The sequence below is a fragment of the Maniola hyperantus genome, chromosome 6 (genome assembly GCF_902806685.2).
Source record: "Maniola hyperantus chromosome 6, iAphHyp1.2, whole genome shotgun sequence".
Classification (NCBI taxonomy): domain Eukaryota; kingdom Metazoa; phylum Arthropoda; class Insecta; order Lepidoptera; family Nymphalidae; genus Maniola; species Maniola hyperantus.
In genome coordinates, this window is record NC_048541.1 from 948407 (window position 1) to 969836 (window position 21430).

The 21430-nt window shown below is 43.6% G+C and overlaps 3 protein-coding genes and 1 long non-coding RNA gene across 4 annotated transcripts in view; 3 read left to right on the forward strand and 1 right to left on the reverse strand.

Moving 5' to 3' along the window:
* LOC138402504 (uncharacterized) overlaps positions 1-21430 on the forward strand; it is a 73040-nt gene that overhangs the window by 14817 nt on the left and 36793 nt on the right. The gene's annotated exons all lie outside the window — the stretch shown is intronic.
* On the forward strand, positions 1096-8200 carry LOC117982970 (sodium channel protein Nach-like). The gene is made up of 9 exons (XM_034969412.2): positions 1096-1348; positions 2073-2270; positions 2703-2972; positions 3308-3407; positions 4477-4644; positions 5480-5615; positions 6648-6756; positions 7418-7524; positions 8028-8200. The coding sequence occupies exons 1-9, from the start codon at positions 1185-1187 to the stop codon at positions 8159-8161; spliced, it is 1386 nt and encodes a 461-aa protein (XP_034825303.1). The 5' UTR covers positions 1096-1184; the 3' UTR covers positions 8162-8200.
* Positions 9745-12550, forward strand: LOC117982975 (probable U3 small nucleolar RNA-associated protein 11). Its single transcript, XM_034969431.2, has 4 exons — positions 9745-10060; positions 10767-10892; positions 11522-11710; positions 12323-12550. The coding sequence occupies exons 1-4, from the start codon at positions 9830-9832 to the stop codon at positions 12530-12532; spliced, it is 756 nt and encodes a 251-aa protein (XP_034825322.1). The 5' UTR covers positions 9745-9829; the 3' UTR covers positions 12533-12550.
* LOC117982968 (endothelin-converting enzyme homolog) overlaps positions 13141-21430 on the reverse strand; it is a 68645-nt gene continuing 60355 nt past the window's right edge. Inside the window, exons 13-17 of the mRNA XM_034969410.2 lie at positions 20462-20510; positions 20121-20188; positions 19679-19812; positions 14931-15101; positions 13141-14456 (exon numbers count right to left, since the gene is read on the reverse strand). Coding sequence (XP_034825301.1) covers positions 14280-14456; positions 14931-15101; positions 19679-19812; positions 20121-20188; positions 20462-20510 — 599 coding nt within the window. The 3' untranslated portion in view covers positions 13141-14279. The remainder of the gene's footprint in view (positions 14457-14930; positions 15102-19678; positions 19813-20120; positions 20189-20461; positions 20511-21430) is intronic.

Here is a 21430-nt window from a genome sequence, read left to right on the forward strand (position 1 = left end):
TGGCCACTAGGATGGAATTCGGGCCACTTACACCCCAAAACATCTTTACATTAATCATTTACTGTTACCGCTATACTGCTATGGAATTCTCTCCCCTTGGATATCAAACAGTCTCAATCACTATCAGTTTTTAAAACAAAATTGAAGCTATTTTATTTATCCTCCATTTGATGTGTTTATTTATTTTTACTTTTTATTCCACTTATCTGTCGTCTATTCCTCTCTTATTTACTGTTGTATTTTCATTTATATATATATATACATATATTATGTGTATTTAGTTACTTTATTTAATTAGTACACCCCTTCCGCTTTCTTTAATTTTTATAGCCTCTACCCTAAGGTTGCCTGGAAGAGATCGCTATTTTAGCGATAAGGCCGCCTATTGTAAGTACATGCTGTATTTGTTATATGTCTATTGTTTTTGTTTTGGTGTACAATAAAGCATATTTTACTTTACTTTTACTTTTACAATCTCACCTGATGGAAAGTGATGATGGGGCCTAAGATGGGACGCGTTTACTTAGAAGATGCCTATTCACTCTTGTTTTAAAGATACCCGGGTTGTAATTGGTGAGTGTTTACGAAAAATTTGTACCTTTCGTACTTTTGCAAATAAAGTACCTACCTACTATAGTTCGCGACAGGTCGACATGGCAATCGGGGTGGGCAGCCCCGCACACCCACAGCCCCCGCGCTAATCCGGTGCGGGATAGCGCGAGTGACGTGCCGGTCTGCGGGACGTCCTCTTGCCTCATACCCCGATTGCTATCGTCACGTCACTGTCACGTACTAATAAGTAGCTACTTATTCAGAATATTTAGGTTAGAATGTACAGAGCGCACTCTGACTTTGCTTAGACTTAAGACAGAGTTAAAACCAGACAGAGCTGTATCTCTCATATAAATCTGTCTCGTTTTAACTCAATCTTAAGTCTGAGCAAAGTCAAAGTGCGCTTTATAGATCTCAGCCTTAGGCTAAGATCTATAGAGCGCATTTAACTCTGCTCAGACTTCAGACACTGTTAAAACAGGACAGCGTTATACCACTGGCAATTTATCTTGTTTTAACTGAAACTTAAGTCTAAGCAAAGTCAAAGTGCGCTTTATAGATCTCAGCCTTAATGTTAGGTTTGAAATTTTTAGGTTGAAAACTTGAAACTAGTAAAATTGAGCATCATCACCATGTCTTTAAGAATCGATACGTTTAAAACGTATCCCACGAGGGATTCGGAGAAGAAAGAACCGAAAGTGAAGCAGTCAGGGTGTGGTCGTGCAGTTCGGGACTTCTGCAAAGACACGACGTTACATGGATTCAAATATTTGACATCTAAACACTATTACGATCGGTGAGTGAAAGTTTATTTGCTTTAAATTTTAGCTTTATTGCCTTTAAATTAGACTAAACTGACGTTGGAAGTAGGTATGTATGTAGTATACGAATAAGTATTTGCGTGTCATCTTATATTCTACATCGTTCAGCTTCTTACTTAGGGTGAGATATATAGAGCGCACTCTGACTTAGCTTAGACTTAAGACAGAGTTAAAACGGGACAGAGCTATATCTCTCCCGGTCTGCGGGACGTCCTCTTGCCTCATACCCCGATTGCTATCGCGACCTGTCACGTACTAATAAGTAGCTACTTACTTATTAGTACGTGTAGAATATTTAGGTTGAGATCTACAGAGCGCACTCTGACTTTGCTTAGACTTAAGACAGAGTGAAAACGAGACAGAGCTATATCTCTCATATAAATCTGTCTCGTTTAACTCAATCTTAAGTCTGAGCAAAGTCAAAGTGCGCTCTATAGATCTCAGCCTTAGTGAGGTCCTATCTCACTACGCTTACCAGCCAGTTTCAATTTATATATTTCCACAATATGGATTGAGCCGCTTGCTATGATTGATTGAGATATTTTCGCGCCATTCAAAAATAAGATTTCTGCGCAGGTACATCAGCGTAATTTAAATAATTGCTGAAGGTGAAGGAAATTGTTTTAAATCTTTTACTTCTTCCCAATGTTATCTAGGACTAACAATTTGTTTACTATTTGGTGAGGTGTTTTCTCGTAGCGTGGGCTGGCTGATCTGCTGCTGCGCGAGCGCGTGCTGCGCCGGCGTGCTGTGCTCGGTGCTGTGGGCGCGCTTCCTGCAAGTGCCGGCGCTGCTGACGCTGCAGGACCTGCGCGGCCAGCTGCCCAAGGTGCGCATGCCGCTCGTGGCCGTGTGCCCGTCCGCCGAGTCCGTGGCCAACTACTGCCTGCACAATCTGTGAGTGTGCGTCACAACATACACTCAAGTATAATTCCCGCAAATTGCTATTGCGCTGAAACCATGTCTCATTAACATCGAAATGACGTCAGCCGAAATAAAAATATGCCATCAGCTCGAAACTTCAGTGTAGTGCTGACGTCAATAAAATGGCGGCCACGCGCATTAGCAATTTGCGGGACTTATACGCATCCAACGCAGGCCGAGGGGTCTACCGCAGTAATTCGACAACTACAGTATGACGATTGCAATCAGTTCTAATTGGCTGACTTAACTATTGGCTGAAAATTGAAATGCAATGTTGCATCCAAAATGCCATAAATTCAGTCTGTAATTTTTTTTGCAATCAACCAACGGTATTTTGCTGCTGCACTCTGAACCCTTAAAAACGCTTAAAAACCAAGTCCATTCAAATAAATTGTGACTTTTCAGGTCAATACCTGAAAATATAACAGACCGCTTGCCAATTGTACTCAGCCACGTGCTACGAAGAAAGAAAACGCCACTTGAACATCTGACGATCCTCGAGGAGATGCTTGTGAAAAACAACATGACCTTGCCTCAAGCCTTGATGAGAGTCACCCCGCCCTGCCATAGTATTGTACTAAATTGTCGTTGGCAAACTCATATGATGCCATGCAAGTTGCTGTTTAGGAAGGAATTGACTGATTGGGGGACCTGCTGTGTTTCCAGACCTTACAGGTAAGCGGTATAACATACATTCATGTATTGTATAAGTCCCGCAAATTGCTAATGCGCATGGCCCCCATTTTAGTGACGTCAGCACTAGACTGAAGTTTCGAGCTGATGGTATATTTTTACTTAAATACACCTACGCCAGGTTTCAAGATAATAGAGCCTCAATAGCTCAACCGGTATAGGAGTGGACTGAAAACCGAAAGGTCGACGGTTCAAACCCCGCCCGTTGCACTATTGTCGTACCTACTCCTAGCACAAGCCTGAAGCTTAATTGGAGAGGAAAGGGGAACATTCTTTAAAAAAATATATATATATGTTCAGTAGATTTTTTATTTTAGCCTCAGTTCAAACGAAATAATAGCAGCTCGATTGGAAGTAACCAGGAGACTCAGCATCGCTGTGCAGTGTTCTGACCAGTCTGCGTTCAACGGTTGTGAGGTAACATACTGTACTTTAGCTAGGTGACGTTTTAGCTTTTGTGGCTTTCTGTTTTCAATTTGGATTAAGATTTGGCTTTGGTATAAACAATCTTACATTGAAACTTCTTTACATATTTCTTTTTAAAAATATTTTTTTAATCCAGATACAAGTTAGCCCTTGACTACAATCTCATCTGGTGGTAAGTGATGATACAGTTTAAGATGGAAGTGGGCTGACCTGGAAGGAGTATGGCAGTTTTTATTAAATCCATAAACCTTTGGTTTCTACACGGCATTGTACCGGAACGCTAAATCTTGGTTGGCGGCATGGCTTTGCTGGTAGGGTGGTAACTATCCACGGCCGAAGCCTCCCACCAGACCAGACCAGAAATTAGAAATCAAAAAATTCCAAACCCCTGCCGGGAATCGGACCCGGGACCTCCCACTAATAAGACCACAGCGCTTACCACTGCGCCAGGGAGGTCGTCGTCACATAATCCTAACATGTTTTAGGTTATAAGTAAATTGGATTAATGACTCTTGGATACGCTTTCTTTAAGGAACAATGATTGATGTCCTTTTACCGCGATAAGAGGTTAGGGATAGCCTGATCTAAGAATATCGCCCAAAATGCATTTGTATCAATTCATTCCACTTTCTAAAACCCATTGACTCAGTACCTGCGTAGGAGGCATTTTTTGGGTATAAAAAAAAAAAAAAATCCTTATTTCACAAAAACAAGTTATTTTGGCGTCGGTTACTAGTGGTCTCCACACTAGATTAAACCGTGACGTGGGTATCATCTTAAACTTTCATTTCCTGCGTTCAGAATCGTATGCGTAGACTCATTTTCTCCACTATCGTCCAGTATTGTTTTTTTATTAGAGATAGCGAGCAAACGAGCAGGTGAGTCACCTGATGTTAAGTGATTACCGCCGCACATGAACATTTGCAGCGCCAGAGAAACCGCCGATGCGTTGCCGGCCTTTTAGGAATTTGTTGGTCCGCCCCTTGAATAACCCCATGTTGTAATCTAAAGGGAAGGGATGTTTTGACTTGAAACCAATGTATATTTTCCTTGGTTCCAGTTCTTCACAAAATACGACGGTGAGGAATGGATTGAACCAATGTCGTTGACTCCAGGATACAACTACCTTGCGCACATCACGTTCACGTCCTTCGAAGACAGTGATCCAGAGAAGATCACGGAGGGGACCTGTGTGTCTACTCCTGGATACTCTAGGAATAGATGCTTGGTATGCTTGTTTTTGACAGCTTTGAAAAATATGCTCAGGAACTTCATGACCTTGTTTCTCTTCCACCATTTTGCAATAGAACAGCGACAAGCCGTGAACCGATGGCCGCTGGGGCAGACGTGTTCTGGAGTGGAGACCGCGTATCGGCAAGCGCAGTGTGGGACGACCTTCAACCCGCTGGACTGACGACCTTAAGAAGGTAGCGGGAAGTGGGTGGATGAGGAAGGCAGAGGATCGTGTGTGGTGGCGCGCTCTTGGGAAGGCCTATGTCCAGCTGTGGACGCAAACAGGCTGATTGATTGATTGAAGCCGTGAGCATTGGCATCCTTTTGTGGTTGGCATCCAATCCACTCGCACAAATGTATTTATTTAACGTTTCTGATACGAACTTATTCCTACTACATATAACTTTAGGGTCTTTCTAAGAAAGAGTGAATACGCATTTTCTCGCGCGCTCCACTCTATATTCATTGTCACTGACCACTGTTATGATAATTTTCTCTTAGGTTGACTGCATATCTCTATATAATATAAAAATGAATCAACGCACAGCTCAAACTACTGGACGGATCGGGCTGAAATTTGGCATGCAGATAGCTATTATGACGTAGGCATCCGCTAAGAAAGGATTTTTGAAAATTCAACACCTATGGGGCTGAATGTAGGGGTTTGAAATTTGTGTAGTCCACGCGGACGAAGTCGCGATTATAAGCTAGTGAGAAATAAAGCGCTAGTTATTGGCCAATGCGAAAATGTCCTCTGTACTCTTTGCAACAGCGCCTAAAGAAGTTTTACGTCTTAATGATGATGATAATTACCTATTATTTACGTGCAGTTAGAGTGCAAGGAGCGACACTGTGGCTGCTCGGAGCCGCTGCGCAGCGCGAGCCGCGCGGCGAGCGGTGCGACGAGCGGCGCGGTGCCTCCCTGCTCCATCACGCAACTCGCCTGTCTGAGGACTTATCATTTTGGTAACTGGCTTTTAGCTAAAGCATTGAATTCCACGCCACTTCGTTCGCGCGGCTATAGGATCTTTAAAAATCTCGTGGGAACTCTTTGATTTTCCGGGATAAAAAGTTGCCTATGTCAATTTCCGGGATGCAAGCTACCTCTGTACTGAATTTCATATAAATGGGTTAGACGTATGGGCATGGGTTATTCGTTGGTTGGAATAAAACGCCCACTTGTTTAAAAGAGTTTATCAGATGTATTAGAGTAATTAATATAGGTACGGACGATTATACTTCACATATCACAGGATAAGATTATGTAACACAACATAGTTAGAGCCTCAATAGCTCAACTGGTAAAGGAGTGGACTGAAAACCGAAAGGTCGACGGTTCAAACCCCGCCCGTTGCACTATTGTCGTACCTACTCCTAGCACAAGCCTGACGCTTAGTTGGAGAGGAAAGGGGAATATTAGTCATTTAACATGGCTAATATTCTTTTAAAAAAATCTTAATTCTAATAACAATTATATTTATGGCGAGGGAGAGCGATTCGTGAATCCAGTCTTTGACATCTGTCACTTGTCGAATGCCGCCAAAACATGACATACGTCATTGGCGTTAGAAACGTTCCGTTTCGCCACAGACGGATGGGTTTTTAAGAATCCCGTGGGAACTCTTTGATTTTCCGGGATAAAATTCCTATGTCATTTCCCGGGATGCAAGCTATCTCTATACCAAATTTCATCAAAATCGGTTGAACGGATGGGTCGTGAAAGGCTAGCAGATAGACAGACAGACACACTTTCGTATTTATAATATTAAGTATGGATAGTGTAGACAAGGAATAATCCGAATTTTTTGAAATTTCCATGGGAGCAAGTTGCGGCCGGTTGCTAGTAAATTTCACGTGAATGTCGTTCTAACAATTCGCATTTTACCGAAGTGCATTAGGTTTTTAACGCTCAGCAGTAAACGATTAGGCTCAAAATGAGGCTGGTTCTTCAGACTATTCAAAAATAAACTCTGTATCTATATTCTTTGTTCAATGCAGAAAATAATGACTCTTGCACCTGTCTCCCGGCATGCAAGAAAGTGTTCACGTACATGGCTCTGGAATCCAGCCCTATGAACGCGTTCCAATATACTAACGACGAAATATAGTAAGTTCTACCTTTATTCCTCGATGACAAGTTAGCTCTCTACCTAGACCTCACTTGGACCCTGATTCTCTTTGAAAGGTGAATGCCAGATCCTGGACCCACCAATTTACACACAACATAAATTAATGATAATCATCCTAGTATTAAATAACCGCTTAAAAATTGAAAATTGTGATTTTAAACTTGTGGATGTTTTTATTAGTTTCACAATAATTATAGGTAAATTGCATATAACCTAAAATCATTATGTGACTTAACCTTAGATTTAATGAAAAACCGCAAGTTCTATAGGTTTAAATTTTATGTTTAGTTATCAGTGATGAAACTGCAACAAAATGCTGCATAAAGCATACGTGTAAACGACTTTAATACCTACAATAAAATGGGTTACGGTCCTATAGAAATTCTGTCATTATCCTTTGAAGCGTGTCTGTGTGTCTGTCACCGGGATTTATCTCGTGAACCGTAAGTTGTCATAGAATTTCTATTGCCGCTATAACATCAAATAATAAAAAAATCAAAATGGCCGCCTTAATGTCAATTAAGAAATTAAGTATTTCTTGTACGACGGAACCCTTCGTGTACGAGTCCTATGAACTGTCGCATTGCTACTGCTGTCGCGTTGCTGTCGCTACTTAGTGGACGTTGATGTCTTTTCCAGCGCCGGTCTCAACGCCAGCATCAGCTCGGTGCTGCGGATAGCGGTGCGGTTGAGCGAGTCCCGATTGTTTGTGGTTAATTCCACCGAAACTTGGATCACATTGCTTTGTAAGATTCTAGCTTTAGATTTTTCATATTTATGGCAGGAACAAATTATCGGACGCGGCTCACAGTCGCGACCTATAGATAGATATCTGGATACTAATCAGCCGCGGCTTACGGACGCGTCGCATTGTTTGTTTACGCCTTAAGTATCATTAAAAATATACTTACATTGACTTACAGACTCCTTTTTGAAAATGGAATCCCGCATGCGTTTATTTTTACTAGAACCGCGCGTACAGTATCCGCCAGGAAATATTGCACATTTCTGCTTCGTAGAGCGTTGTCTCTGTCACTCATATCTATGTGACGTTTTGTTGGTCTCAACGACAGAGACAACGCTCTATTAACTGCTATCCCTTTCTAAAGGTAGACGTACAATATTTCCTGAGCGCCGGAGATCATTTTAATTCAATTTCAATTTATTACAATTCCATATACAATGTACAAGGTTTATGGGTAGGTACTGTAAAGGTTACACGCTTTAAGTTTAATATGTTGTTTCACAGCATCTTTGGGCGGAGTGTTCAACATGTTCCTCGGCGTGGGTCTGTTCAGCGCACTCGAGGTGTTGTTCCTCGTCTTCGTGCGGCTGCCCATTGCCGTCCGCAGATCCTCCGATATGGCTCACTCTGATATGTAATGCTATTTGAAGTACCTACGCGTGACACAATAAAGTATTTCGACGTACCTAATTGTTTTATTGAAGTGAACTTTCTTTGATTGAAGGACAGACCAACAAACAAACACACTTACGCATTTATAATATGGGTACGTAGTGATATGGACAAAAAATATGGGAATGGATTGAATGTGTTAAATACCTATCAAAATCTACCCGTCAGTTGTTAATCTGTACCTATGTTTTTTTTTTAATTAGATACAAGTTAGCCCTTGACTGCAATCTCACCTGATGGTAAGTGATGATGCAGTCTAAGATGATAGCGGGCTAACCTGGAAGGCGTATGGCAGTTTTTATTAAACCCATACCCCTTTGGTTTCTACACGGCATCGTACCGGAACGCTAAATCGCTTGGCGGCACGGCTTTGCCGGTAGGGTGGTAACTAGCCACGGCCGAAGCCTCCCACCAGACCAGACCAGAAATTTAGAAATTATAAAATTCCAAAGCCTTGCCAGGAATCGAACCCGGGACCTCCCACTAATAAGACCACAGCGCTCACTACTGCGCCAGGGAGGTCGTCATGTATATTCTTTATTGCCCCTATGATTGCCCCACAAAGTAAATGACAGGTTAAAAAAAATCTGAAAAAGTCCAAAAAGGCAGTCTTATCGCTTTATAGCGATCTCTTTCATACAACCTTAACTAATCTCCCTAGGAGATGGTGCTGTAGGTACACGTCGCAAATTGCTATTGCGCTGGAACCATGTCTCATTAACATCGAAATGACGTCAATTTGACGTATATTAAAGGCGCAAATATGAAAACCTCGATGGAAGCTTCGTATTCGTGCCTTTTGGTGTGGAGACCTTGGGGCCGTGGGGCCCGGGGGCTCGAGCTCTTTTTGAAGAAATTGCAAAAAGAGTTATCGAGTCAACCGGGGACCCGAGAGCTGGCAGCTACCTTGGTCAAAGAATTAGTTTGGCCATCCAAAGGGGTAATGCTGCCAGCATCTTGGGTACAATGCCTCGCTGCGGTGGTCTCGACGAGGTTTTAGATTTAATTTAATTTATTTTAGTTTTAATTTAATGTTGTTTTTTTTTAGATTTAAGTTTATTAATAGTTTATTTGTTAACCATTGATAATAAATTAAATTACTTAATTTATTAAAGTAAAATTAATATACCTTGGATCTTGGATGAATTTGGATAATATACCATCCGCTGGAAACTTTAGTCTAGTGCTGACGTCACTAAAATAGCGGCTACACGCATTAGCAATTTGTGGGACTTTATTGAGTAAGTATTTAGATTTGTGTTCATCAGGCTCAAAAAGGCTAGAACCCAGTGCCGTACAACCAGTTTTAAAAAAAAGCTGTGTTCGTTTGCTTCTTTATGTGCACACGTGTGCGTGATTCGTGTATGTGTAGTTGCTCATTTGCTTCAAATTTGAGCAACTGCACATGCATGAATCGCGAATACACACACAAAAAGAAGCAAACGAACATGATTAGTACCTATGTCGTTTGTCTGTGGCGGTCCATGTGTTTTTGACATTGACATTTGCATTTTGATTTCGCTTTCGTCGTCACTGTCAGTCGTCTTTCAATTTTCGTATATCTAGTTTCGAATTTTATTACTTAGAACTTTATTTTTGTGTAAAGTTAATCACTGTAGAATAAGAAAGACGAAATGTCGTCTTGGAGAAAAGCCGCTAAGGCTAACCAAAAGACTCATAAAGAGAGGCACCAGCCGGATTCCCGGAAGCATCTGGGTTTGCTCGAAAAGAAGAAAGATTACAAGAAGCGAGCTGATGACTACCAAGAGAAGGGCGCCACGCTCAAGTTGCTGCGCAAGAGGACGCTGGACAAGAACCCCGATGAGTTCTACTTTCATATGATCAACTCTAGAGTCAAGGATGGGGTTAGTTTTCTTCTTCGTCTTATCATGTTCCTAAATTAAACCAGGGTTTGCTAGACTTGTTTATCAAAATCAAATTCCATTAATTTATTCAAAATAGGTAATTAATTACTATGTTTGATTGTCAGTTGTTGGATTCGTAAGATGTAGTGGTGATAATTTTTACGCGAACTTAAAACTAAAGCTACGAGGGTTCCAAACGCGCTCAAGTATCTTATTTTATTTGACAAACCGGTATATAGCGGTGATAACCTAGTGCTTAAGATGTCGGCTTCTTATTCAGGAGGTCGGGGTTCGATCCTGCAGGGTATGCTTTGCTTAAAATAATCCTCATTGCCAGTCAACTACTGAGCACGGGTCTCCTCTCAGAATGAGATGGACTTAGGCCAAGCCATGCTAGCTCAGTGTGGACTGGCAAACTTCAAAAACTCTGGGATGCAGATTTTCTCACAATGTTTTTCTTCATTATTAAAGTAAGTGATATTTAATTGCTTAAAATGCACATAACTCCAACAAGTTAGAGGCGCCTTCCCAGAATCGAACCCCCAACCTTTGGAATAGAAGGCGGATGTTTTAACCACTAAGCTATCACAGCTCAACATCTGGTTTTAGAGTGTAACAAAAGACATTTAATTTTCTTCAGTATATCATGGAATTCTCCATAATGTGTGTTCTGACATGCACTTGACCAGTTCAGGGTTGATTTCAGGAGCACCATGAGCTGGAGAAAGAAGATGAGCACACTCCGGAGCAGGTGAAACTCATGCAGACCCAGAACCTGAAGTATGTCAACATGAAGCGCACCATCGAGACCAGGAGGATTCAAAGACTGCAGGTTTTTTTGTTTATATTTTGTTATCTGTTCATAGATAAACATTTTAATAGTTTTTTAGCGTTTAAACTATCGTGAGTGATTCCCATTATACATGTATGACAAACCGGCTTTACTCACGTATTTAGTCGATGTTAGCCCAACTAGTTTCGAGCCTGACGTGCGGGCCGCGCCGCACGCAGTCTCAACCGCGACGCGTTCGCGAACTGAGTCCTCGTGAGAAAGGACCCTGGATGGGTTCAAAACTAGTCAGGCTAACATCAACTAAATACATGAGTAAAGCCGGTTTGTCATACATGTATGATTTTTTTAAATCTATTAAATGAATATTAGCCGTGCTAATAAGAACTAATATTCCCCTTTCCCCTCCAACTAGGTGTAAAGCTTGTGCTAGGAGTAATTATAATAGTCAAAGTCAAAGTCAAAATGATTTATTCAAAATAGGTCATAAATTACTCTTTTCAATTGTCAGTTGTTGGATTTGTCAGATAATATAGTGGTGATAATTATTACGCAAACATAAAACTAAAGCTACGAGGGTTCCAAACGTGCCCAGGTCTGAGAAGAGCCCACAACAAACTCAGCCGGGTATTCTTAGTTTATTAAACACAAGTGGTAATTTTGTATTCCAGTCTCAGCTACACATGACAGAAGTAGCAGACTCAACACCAAACACACACATATTCTTCGTGGACAAGGGAGAAGAGAAGAACTTCGACATAGCCAAGAGACTGGACACCCATCCGGCTCTGGTCAACCGGAAGTCCAACAGACCGCGGCTGGCTGACATTGCTCAGATGAATCTACCTGAAGTGGAGGAGGTAGGTTCTTATTTCTTCAACTTTTCTCAGACCTAAGTTCCGTTTACGGACCGGACCTTAATTTAAACAGAGTTGAGGGTAAGTGAGACTGGCACACAAAGGGGTCCATACCATTGTATAATGGTCCCAACGCAATTGTGCTGCGCTGTGCGATGGGGCGTATTTATTTCTTTCCACTAAAAAGGTACAAATGAACCACTGTATTAAATGATTATCTAATTTCTATTTTTTAAATGTATAGAAGCAGGCGTTACTTTGCGGAAGTCCATGATATGCAATGAACCAAAAACTTAATTTGCTGTAATCCACTGAAAAAGGTTGAATCTGTAAAGATTTGCAATTGCAATTGTGCATTGTAAGGTCTACATCTCCTGAGGATGCTCCGGTGTCGGGCGAAACGTGCGTCGAGTGTGTTTTGGGATTTGTGTGGTGCGGCGTGGTGGTGGTGCGTATTGCTTGCAGAGTGGCTGCTTTTCCTGCATGGTTAGCAATGGGAGGGCGGGCGATGCATTTCGCATGCTGCATGTTGCATCATACAGATTCGACCTGTTTCAGTGGATTACAGCAAATTAAGTTTTTGGTTCATTGCATATTCTATTTTTTACTCGACAGGTTATGAAATCGACTAAGAAACTAAAACAGAAGACCTACAATGAACTAGCGAAAAGGATAGAGAGAGAGAAGCAGTTGACCGTGGTTCAGCAGAAGATAGAACTGAAGCGCCACCTGAAGAACACCAAAGTAATGAAGCCTAAGAAGATACGGCGCGGCACCGCCACGTCCGCGCCAATCTTCAAATTCCAATTCATGAGGAAAAAATAAACCTATGAGGTATCTTCATTAGTTCGTTTTATTTTATGTATAACTCCCACAAATTGCTATTGCGCTGGAACCATGTCTCACTAACATCATCCAACAAAATGTACCATCAGCTCGAAACTTCAGGCTAGACGACTAGTCTGTCTAGACTGCAGACGTCACTAAAATGGCGCCCACGCGCATTAGCATTCGGGAAGTTTTGAGATGCCTTCTTGTCCAAAATTTTATTGTGTGCTGCCAGTGATGGTATATTATGGATCCGAGACATGGTCGCTAACTATGGACCTCAAATGATGGTTCAGAGTCACTCAGCGGGCGATGGAGAGAGCTATGCTTGGAATTTCTCTTATGATCAAATCAAAAATGAGATCCGTAGGAGAACCAGAGTAACAATCAGAGAACCAGAGTAAGCTCAAAGGGTTGGGAAGCTGAAGTGGCAATGGGCAAGACATATAGCTCGAAAAACTGTACAAAAAATATGATAAAGCACGCTGTTTATAACTACATCAGTAAAAACTCAAAGTACAGAACCGATTTTATTCGACTTCATAAAGAAAATTAACCAAGGTCCTTCAGTGCTCAAACTAAATAAGGAAAAAATAAAGAAAACGTTATTTATTCAAATTTTTTATTCCAAAATAAATAGTTCGTATTTTTTACTTAAATTTTATTATATCATAACTAATTCGGTTATACACAAATTAAGAACTAGGTACATACTTAATTTGCAAGTTTTTCACAAGAAAAAGACTGCATGATTAATTGAGTTTAGCTAATTTTATTCGCGTACAACCGAATTATTGGTGCTACCAACATTTCATAAGATTAATTTATTAATATTATTAGCTATTTTCCTATTATAAAATGTTATCACTTTGTAATTTAATTTTCACGTATAAAATCAGATTTTTGAGCATTTTGATTTTTGTTCTAAATCAAATTCTTAATCAATAATTAAGGTAAATGCATATCCTTTAGGTCATTCAGAGTATCACAACACTGCTAATCACAAAATCTTAAATCTTACACAGTGTTTCACACTATCCGATTTGATAATTTTATTATTTATCGATACCGATCATCGATGTTACTTTTATAACTTCGAAACACTAAAGCTGAGATCTATAGTGCGTACTTTGTTTTAAAACGTGATCGAATTATGCCACGGCATAGGGGCATAGCTCTGTCTCGCTTTAAGCAAAGTCAAAGTATGCTCTATAGTCTATATTTTATAAATCTGAGCCTAAGAGGGGTTTACCGTGTGATATCGTATCGGATAATGGAGAAACATTTGAACATTTTGAACTGTTAAGTTACTAAGTACCTATAATTATTATCATTATTATTCGTCACTACCTAAAGTGACAAGGTAACTTATTTTCTGTTTAATTTCGTTATTTTTCATTAAATTACACTATACATACTAAATGTCTTAAACATTCTAGAAATGATAATTGGTAACTAAATATTTAAGTCTCAACATTTCTCTTCACAGCAACAATGGTTCTTATCTATTTTTAGCTACATACGAGTGTATGTGTTATCAAAACTTGTTCACTAGAGTTCTGGTTGGTGTTATCAGTCAATTGGTGACTAATGGACTCGTATTCTATCTCTAAACTAAATTGGGACGTCTTAAAATAGTGCTCCAAAATTTCCAAAAACACTCCGAGGATCTTATGTCTATGGTAACTTATCGGTAACATTGAGTCTTGTCTTTGGTTTGCTTACAACTAAGATCACAATTTAACTACCACAGCACACACTTATGTTCGGGGTTCATCGCTGACCCCACGGGACACTGCCAAGCTTCGGCGAACTCTTTAGAGTTACTAAGAGTACCGATCACTCGAATCTTGTTTGGACTGTGCACTCCTTCCACCATCTTGGATTTAAGCGCGCCAGTCGTCGAGTTTCCACACCATATCTGTGAAATTAAAACACGATTTAGAGGATGACATATCTTGACTATATGACACGATTTCTGACAATTAGCACATTGGATATTAAGTTTATAGTTTGGTAAGTTAAAATCCTTATGGGTGCTTATTTTTGTTGATTTTTGCGTCTCGTTGATATATCTGCCGTCCTGTTTCTAAAAAGCGGTTAGCTATAAAAGTAGGTTTTGTGTTTTGTGTAAAGTGGGAATTTTCAAAAACTGATCTTTCTGAAAAAGATTGCTACGTAGGACCAAAATTTTTGTTTGGTTCCATACCATATAAATTTTTTTTTTCAAAAAAACAGTTTTTCCGATGTTTTTAGGGTAAAATCTCCGGAATTAATGATCCGATTCTGAAAATTCTTTCACTGATAGATAGCTACATTATCCCCGATAGCTATAAATTATATCACGCGAATGAAGTTCCGAGAAATAGCTAGTCATGAGTAGAATGGCACGAACCTGTGCGAAGCCCAGGAAGAAGAGCTGGTTGGGAGTATAGTCGGGCAGTCCCGGCAGCACGGTGCGGCGCGCGGCGGGGTGTCGGCGCGCGTACAGGTCGTACGCGCTGAGCGCCGCGCGCAGGCCGCCGTTGTCTGCTATGTTCTCGCCCTGAGTGTTGAAGCCGTGCACCTGAGGATATGAAAAAGACGACATAATTTTTTGAATAAAGTTTCTTGTAGACTAACTTTAGGATGTGGATCTAAATGAAACAGTGAAAGGAACGAGTAGACGCATAAGATAAGTATTAGGTACGAGTACAATCTGAGAAAGGACTTGCATTGCTTGCCATCTTTTTCTTCTTTTCATTCTTTGTGTCAACTGTCATTTAAAGGTTTGGTTTAAAACTCGTTTAAAAGTACGGTTTTTAAGTTAAGAACATGGAAGCAGGAAGTACAAATTCATAAAGAAACCAAGGAAACCGCACTTCTCAAATGACAGTTGGATCACAGACTACAGTGTATATAGGGAGAGTTGGATGACTCTTGCGAATTGTGAAAGTTGTGATTGCTATAATTTCAATTCTAGTGATTGGTTGAATTTATGGTATTTTTCGGTACAGCAATGACTTTTATCTTAGCTCCTCCTCCACAATTTTTGTCTGTACAGAATTTCACGTACGTGAAAGTCACGTAGTATATACACTCACGGTGTAGTTCGGCAGCTGCGGCAGTCTGTACTGGTTGTACTGGTCCACGATACACTTGACCCGCGCGTGGTAATGCTCCAGGGTGCCCGCCGTCCACCACTGGGCCAAGTTGCCTTGCTCGTCGTAGTATATACACTCACGGTGTAGTTCGGCAGCTGCGGCAGTCTGTACTGGTTGTACTGGTCCACGATACACTTGACCCGCGCGTGGTAATGCTCCAGGGTGCCCGCCGTCCACCACTGGGCCAAGTTGCCTTGCTCGTCGTAGTATATACACTTACGGTGTAGTTCGGCAGCTGCGGCAGTCTGTACTGGTTGTACTGGTCCACGATACACTTGACCCGCGCGTGGTAATGCTCCAGGGTGCCCGCCGTCCACCACTGGGCCAAGTTGCCTTGCTCGTCGTAGTATATACACTCACGGTGTAGTTCGGCAGCTGCGGCAGTCTGTACTGGTTGTACTGGTCCACGATACACTTGACCCGCGCGTGGTAATGCTCCAGGGTGCCCGCCGTCCACCACTGGGCCAAGTTGCCTTGCTCGTCGTAGTATATACACTTACGGTGTAGTTCGGCAGCTGCGGCAGTCTGTACTGGTTGTACTGGTCCACGATACACTTGACCCGCGCGTGGTAATGCTCCAGGGTGCCCGCCGTCCACCACTGGGCCAAGTTGCCTTGCTCGTCGTAGTATATACACTTACGGTGTAGTTCGGCAGCTGCGGCAGTCTGTACTGGTTGTACTGGTCCACGATACACTTGACCCGCGCGTGGTAATGCTCCAGGGTGCCCGCCGTCCACCACTGGGCCAAGTTGCCTTGCTCGTCGTAGTATATACACTTACGGTGTAGTTCGGCAGCTGCGGCAGTCTGTACTGGTTGTACTGGTGCACGATACACTTGACTCGCGCGTGGTAATGCTCCAGGGTGCCCGCCGTCCACCACTGGGCCAAGTTGCCTTGCTCGTCGTAGTATATACACTTACGGTGTAGTTCGGCAGCTGCGGCAGTCTGTACTGGTTGTACTGGTCCACGATACACTTGACCCGCGCGTGGTAATGCTCCAGGGTGCCCGCCGTCCACCACTGGGCCAAGTTGCCTTGCTCGTCGTAGTATATACACTTACGGTGTAGTTCGGCAGCTGCGGCAGTCTGTACTGGTTGTACTGGTGCATGATACACTTGACTCGCGCGTGGTAATGCTCCAGGGTGCCCGCCGTCCACCACTGGGCCAAGTTGCCTTGCTCGTCGTAGTATATACACTTACGGTGTAGTTCGGCAGCTGCGGCAGTCTGTACTGGTTGTACTGGTCCACGATACACTTGACCCGCGCGTGGTAATGCTCCAGGGTGCCCGCCGTCCACCACTGGGCCAAGTTGCCTTGCTCGTCGTAGTATATACACTTACGGTGTAGTTCGGCAGCTGCGGCAGTCTGTACTGGTTGTACTGGTCCACGATACACTTGACTCGCGCGTGGTAATGCTCCAGGGTGCCCGCCGTCCACCACTGGGCCAAGTTGCCTTGCTCGTCGTAGTATATACACTTACGGTGTAGTTCGGCAGCTGCGGCAGTCTGTACTGGTTGTACTGGTCCACGATACACTTGACCCGCGCGTGGTAATGCTCCAGGGTGCCCGCCGTCCACCACTGGGCCAAGTTGCCTTGCTCGTCGTAGTATATACACTTACGGTGTAGTTCGGCAGCTGCGGCAGTCTGTACTGGTTGTACTGGTCCACGATACACTTGACTCGCGCGTGGTAATGCTCCAGGGTGCCCGCCGTCCACCACTGGGCCAAGTTGCCTTGCTCGTCGTAGTATATACACTTACGGTGTAGTTCGGCAGCTGCGGCAGTCTGTACTGGTTGTACTGGTCCACGATACACTTGACCCGCGCGTGGTAATGCTCCAGGGTGCCCGCCGTCCACCACTGGGCCAAGTTGCCTTGCTCGTCGTAGTATATACACTTACGGTGTAGTTCGGCAGCTGCGGCAGTCTGTACTGGTTGTACTGGTCCACGATACACTTGACCCGCGCGTGGTAATGCTCCAGGGTGCCCGCCGTCCACCACTGGGCCAAGTTGCCTTGCTCGTCGTAGTATATACACTTACGGTGTAGTTCGGCAGCTGCGGCAGTCTGTACTGGTTGTACTGGTGCATGATACACTTGACTCGCGCGTGGTAATGCTCCAGGGTGCCCGCCGTCCACCACTGGGCCAAGTTGCCTTGCTCGTCGTAGTATATACACTTACGGTGTAGTTCGGCAGCTGCGGCAGTCTGTACTGGTTGTACTGGTCCACGATACACTTGACCCGCGCGTGGTAATGCTCCAGGGTGCCCGCCGTCCACCACTGGGCCAAGTTGCCTTGCTCGTCGTAGTATATACACTTACGGTGTAGTTCGGCAGCTGCGGCAGTCTGTACTGGTTGTACTGGTCCACGATACACTTGACTCGCGCGTGGTAATGCTCCAGGGTGCCCGCCGTCCACCACTGGGCCAAGTTGCCTTGCTCGTCGTAGTATATACACTTACGGTGTAGTTCGGCAGCTGCGGCAGTCTGTACTGGTTGTACTGGTCCACGATACACTTGACCCGCGCGTGGTAATGCTCCAGGGTGCCCGCCGTCCACCACTGGGCCAAGTTGCCTTGCTCGTCGTAGTATATACACTTACGGTGTAGTTCGGCAGCTGCGGCAGTCTGTACTGGTTGTACTGGTCCACGATACACTTGACTCGCGCGTGGTAATGCTCCAGGGTGCCCGCCGTCCACCACTGGGCCAAGTTGCCTTGCTCGTCGTAGTATATACACTTACGGTGTAGTTCGGCAGCTGCGGCAGTCTGTACTGGTTGTACTGGTCCACGATACACTTGACCCGCGCGTGGTAATGCTCCAGGGTGCCCGCCGTCCACCACTGGGCCAAGTTGCCTTGCTCGTCGTAGTATATACACTTACGGTGTAGTTCGGCAGCTGCGGCAGTCTGTACTGGTTGTACTGGTCCACGATACACTTGACTCGCGCGTGGTAATGCTCCAGGGTGCCCGCCGTCCACCACTGGGCCAAGTTGCCTTGCTCGTCGTAGTATATACACTTACGGTGTAGTTCGGCAGCTGCGGCAGTCTGTACTGGTTGTACTGGTCCACGATACACTTGACCCGCGCGTGGTAATGCTCCAGGGTGCCCGCCGTCCACCACTGGGCCAAGTTGCCTTGCTCGTCGTAGTATATACACTTACGGTGTAGTTCGGCAGCTGCGGCAGTCTGTACTGGTTGTACTGGTCTACGATACACTTGACCCGCGCGTGGTAATGCTCCAGGGTGCCCGCCGTCCACCACTGGGCCAAGTTGCCTTGCTCGTCGTAGTATATACACTTACGGTGTAGTTCGGCAGCTGCGGCAGTCTGTACTGGTTGTACTGGTCCACGATACACTTGACCCGCGCGTGGTAATGCTCCAGGGTGCCCGCCGTCCACCACTGGGCCAAGTTGCCTTGCTCGTCGTAGTATATACACTTACGGTGTAGTTCGGCAGCTGTGGCAGTCTGTACTGGTTGTACTGGTCCACGATACACTTGACTCGCGCGTGGTAATGCTCCAGGGTGCCCGCCGTCCACCACTGGGCCAAGTTGCCTTGCTCGTCGTAGTATATACACTTACGGTGTAGTTCGGCAGCTGCGGCAGTCTGTACTGGTTGTACTGGTCCACGATACACTTGACCCGCGCGTGGTAATGCTCCAGGGTGCCCGCCGTCCACCACTGGGCCAAGTTGCCTTGCTCGTCGTAGTATATACACTCACGGTGTAGTTCGGCAGCTGCGGCAGTCTGTACTGGTTGTACTGGTCCACGATACACTTGACCCGCGCGTGGTAATGCTCCAGGGTGCCCGCCGTCCACCACTGGGCCAAGTTGCCTTGCTCGTCGTAGTATATACACTTACGGTGTAGTTCGGCAGCTGCGGCAGTCTGTACTGGTTGTACTGGTCCACGATACACTTGACCCGCGCGTGGTAATGCTCCAGGGTGCCCGCCGTCCACCACTGGGCCAAGTTGCCTTGCTCGTCGTAGTATATACACTTACGGTGTAGTTCGGCAGCTGCGGCAGTCTGTACTGGTTGTACTGGTCCACGATACACTTGACCCGCGCGTGGTAATGCTCCAGGGTGCCCGCCGTCCACCACTGGGCCAAGTTGCCTTGCTCGTCGTAGCGACGACCTGCGGACAAAACGATAGGTATAAGTAGGTATACTACGCGACAGGTCGATATGCAATCGGGGTGAGAACGCTTCGATAACCCGGTGCGGGATAGCACGAGTGACGTGTGGGTGTGCGGGGCGACCCCTCACCTTATTCCCCGAATGCCATCTCGACCTGTCACAATATACGTTTTGAAAAGTTATTTTAAAGTTGGCAACATTTTGCAAAAGTTTGAATCAAAATCGATATAATTTTTGTACCTAATCACCGTGAAAGAAGATTTTGTTTAAAAATTCAATTATAGTTAAAATTGGGGGAGGTAGTACCTTGATCATCAAACCCGTGAGTGACCTCGTGTCCCATGATAGCTCCAATAGAGCCGTAGTTGATAGCTCTGAAAAATACAAGTTACAAGTTTTCGAATCCACCAATCCAGAACACCTTTACTAAAAAAGTTATTTGGTAATAAGTACATACCTATATACGCGACAGGTCGAGATGGCAATCGGGGTGGGTCCGCATCGCACACCTACACAGCCCCCGCGCTAGCCCGATGCGGAATAGTGCGGGTGGTGTCCCCCTGCCTCATACCCCGATTGCTATCTCGACCTGTCGCGAACTACATATTAAATCGAATAGAATATAATATACATGTATAGACACTTACTCAATTCCATTTCCATAAAACGGTGGTTGCAAAATTCCAGCTGGGAATGCTAAAAATAAAAGAAATTATACTTATTTAAGAAACTATAATGGCAATAATAGGCTACTTGACTCATATCTAATTTCGTCCAATAAATGATTATTTATTATAGTATTTTGCTTAAGACAACGAAATATATCAATAACAATTTTTAAAAACGCAGGATGGATATATAAAACCAATTTTAAAAAATACAGTTTTTATTTTTATTTGAAACGCAGAAAACGCTGTCAGCCATGATGTGATGTCATTAAATATGTAAACAAAGAAATGTCATCCCTATGTCACGCGGGGACTAACGTAGTATCGATATATATAAAATTTAAAGTCCTGACTAACTTATATATATCAACGCACAGCCTAAACATCTAAACAGCTGGTCCTAGATACATGAAATTTGGTGGGTGTGTTCTTTGTAGGTAAAGAGAAGGTATCCACTAGGAAAGGATTTTTTGAATTTCCACCCCTGAGTGGGTTAAATGGGGGTTTGAAATTTATGAAGTCCACGCGGGCGAAGTCACGAGCATAAGCTAGTTTTTATATATTTCTAAAAACTCATAGTAAACGTAAAAAAATATCGTTTTCTCTTTATAAATTGAATAAGTTATTAAGTAAGACTTACAACAAACTGATCTTTGCAAAAATAAATTTGGGTTGAAGTCTTTGTCATATAGGATCCCTTTAAGCAAGTCTTCGCGTGTTACGTATATTTATTTCACTGGGCACTCTAATCCACAACTTTCCTGTGGTCTTTATCGATGCGTTTTTTACATTCTCGGATGATACAATAACGATAATTACTATATTTTTCATGTAAACTAGTATAGAAGTCATGTTTATTAAACTTTGGGAGGTTATGCTGTTGTTTACAAATGCATGACGGCAGAGCACAGATAATCTATGGGCCAAACATGGCCGACAGTGTTTTCA

Coding starts and splice junctions, on each gene's coding strand:
- LOC117982970 (XM_034969412.2), top strand. CDS start 1,185: ATGTCTTTAAGAATCGATACGTTTAAAACGTATCCCACGAGGGATTCG. Junction 5,616..6,647: donor TCTGAGGACTTATCATTTTG/GTAACTGGCTTT, acceptor TGTTCAATGCAG/AAAATAATGACTCTTGCACC. Junction 7,525..8,027: donor AACTTGGATCACATTGCTTT/GTAAGATTCTAG, acceptor GTTGTTTCACAG/CATCTTTGGGCGGAGTGTTC.
- LOC117982975 (XM_034969431.2), top strand. CDS start 9,830: ATGTCGTCTTGGAGAAAAGCCGCTAAGGCTAACCAAAAGACTCATAAA. Junction 10,061..10,766: donor ACTCTAGAGTCAAGGATGGG/GTTAGTTTTCTT, acceptor GGTTGATTTCAG/GAGCACCATGAGCTGGAGAA. Junction 10,893..11,521: donor GGAGGATTCAAAGACTGCAG/GTTTTTTTGTTT, acceptor TTTGTATTCCAG/TCTCAGCTACACATGACAGA.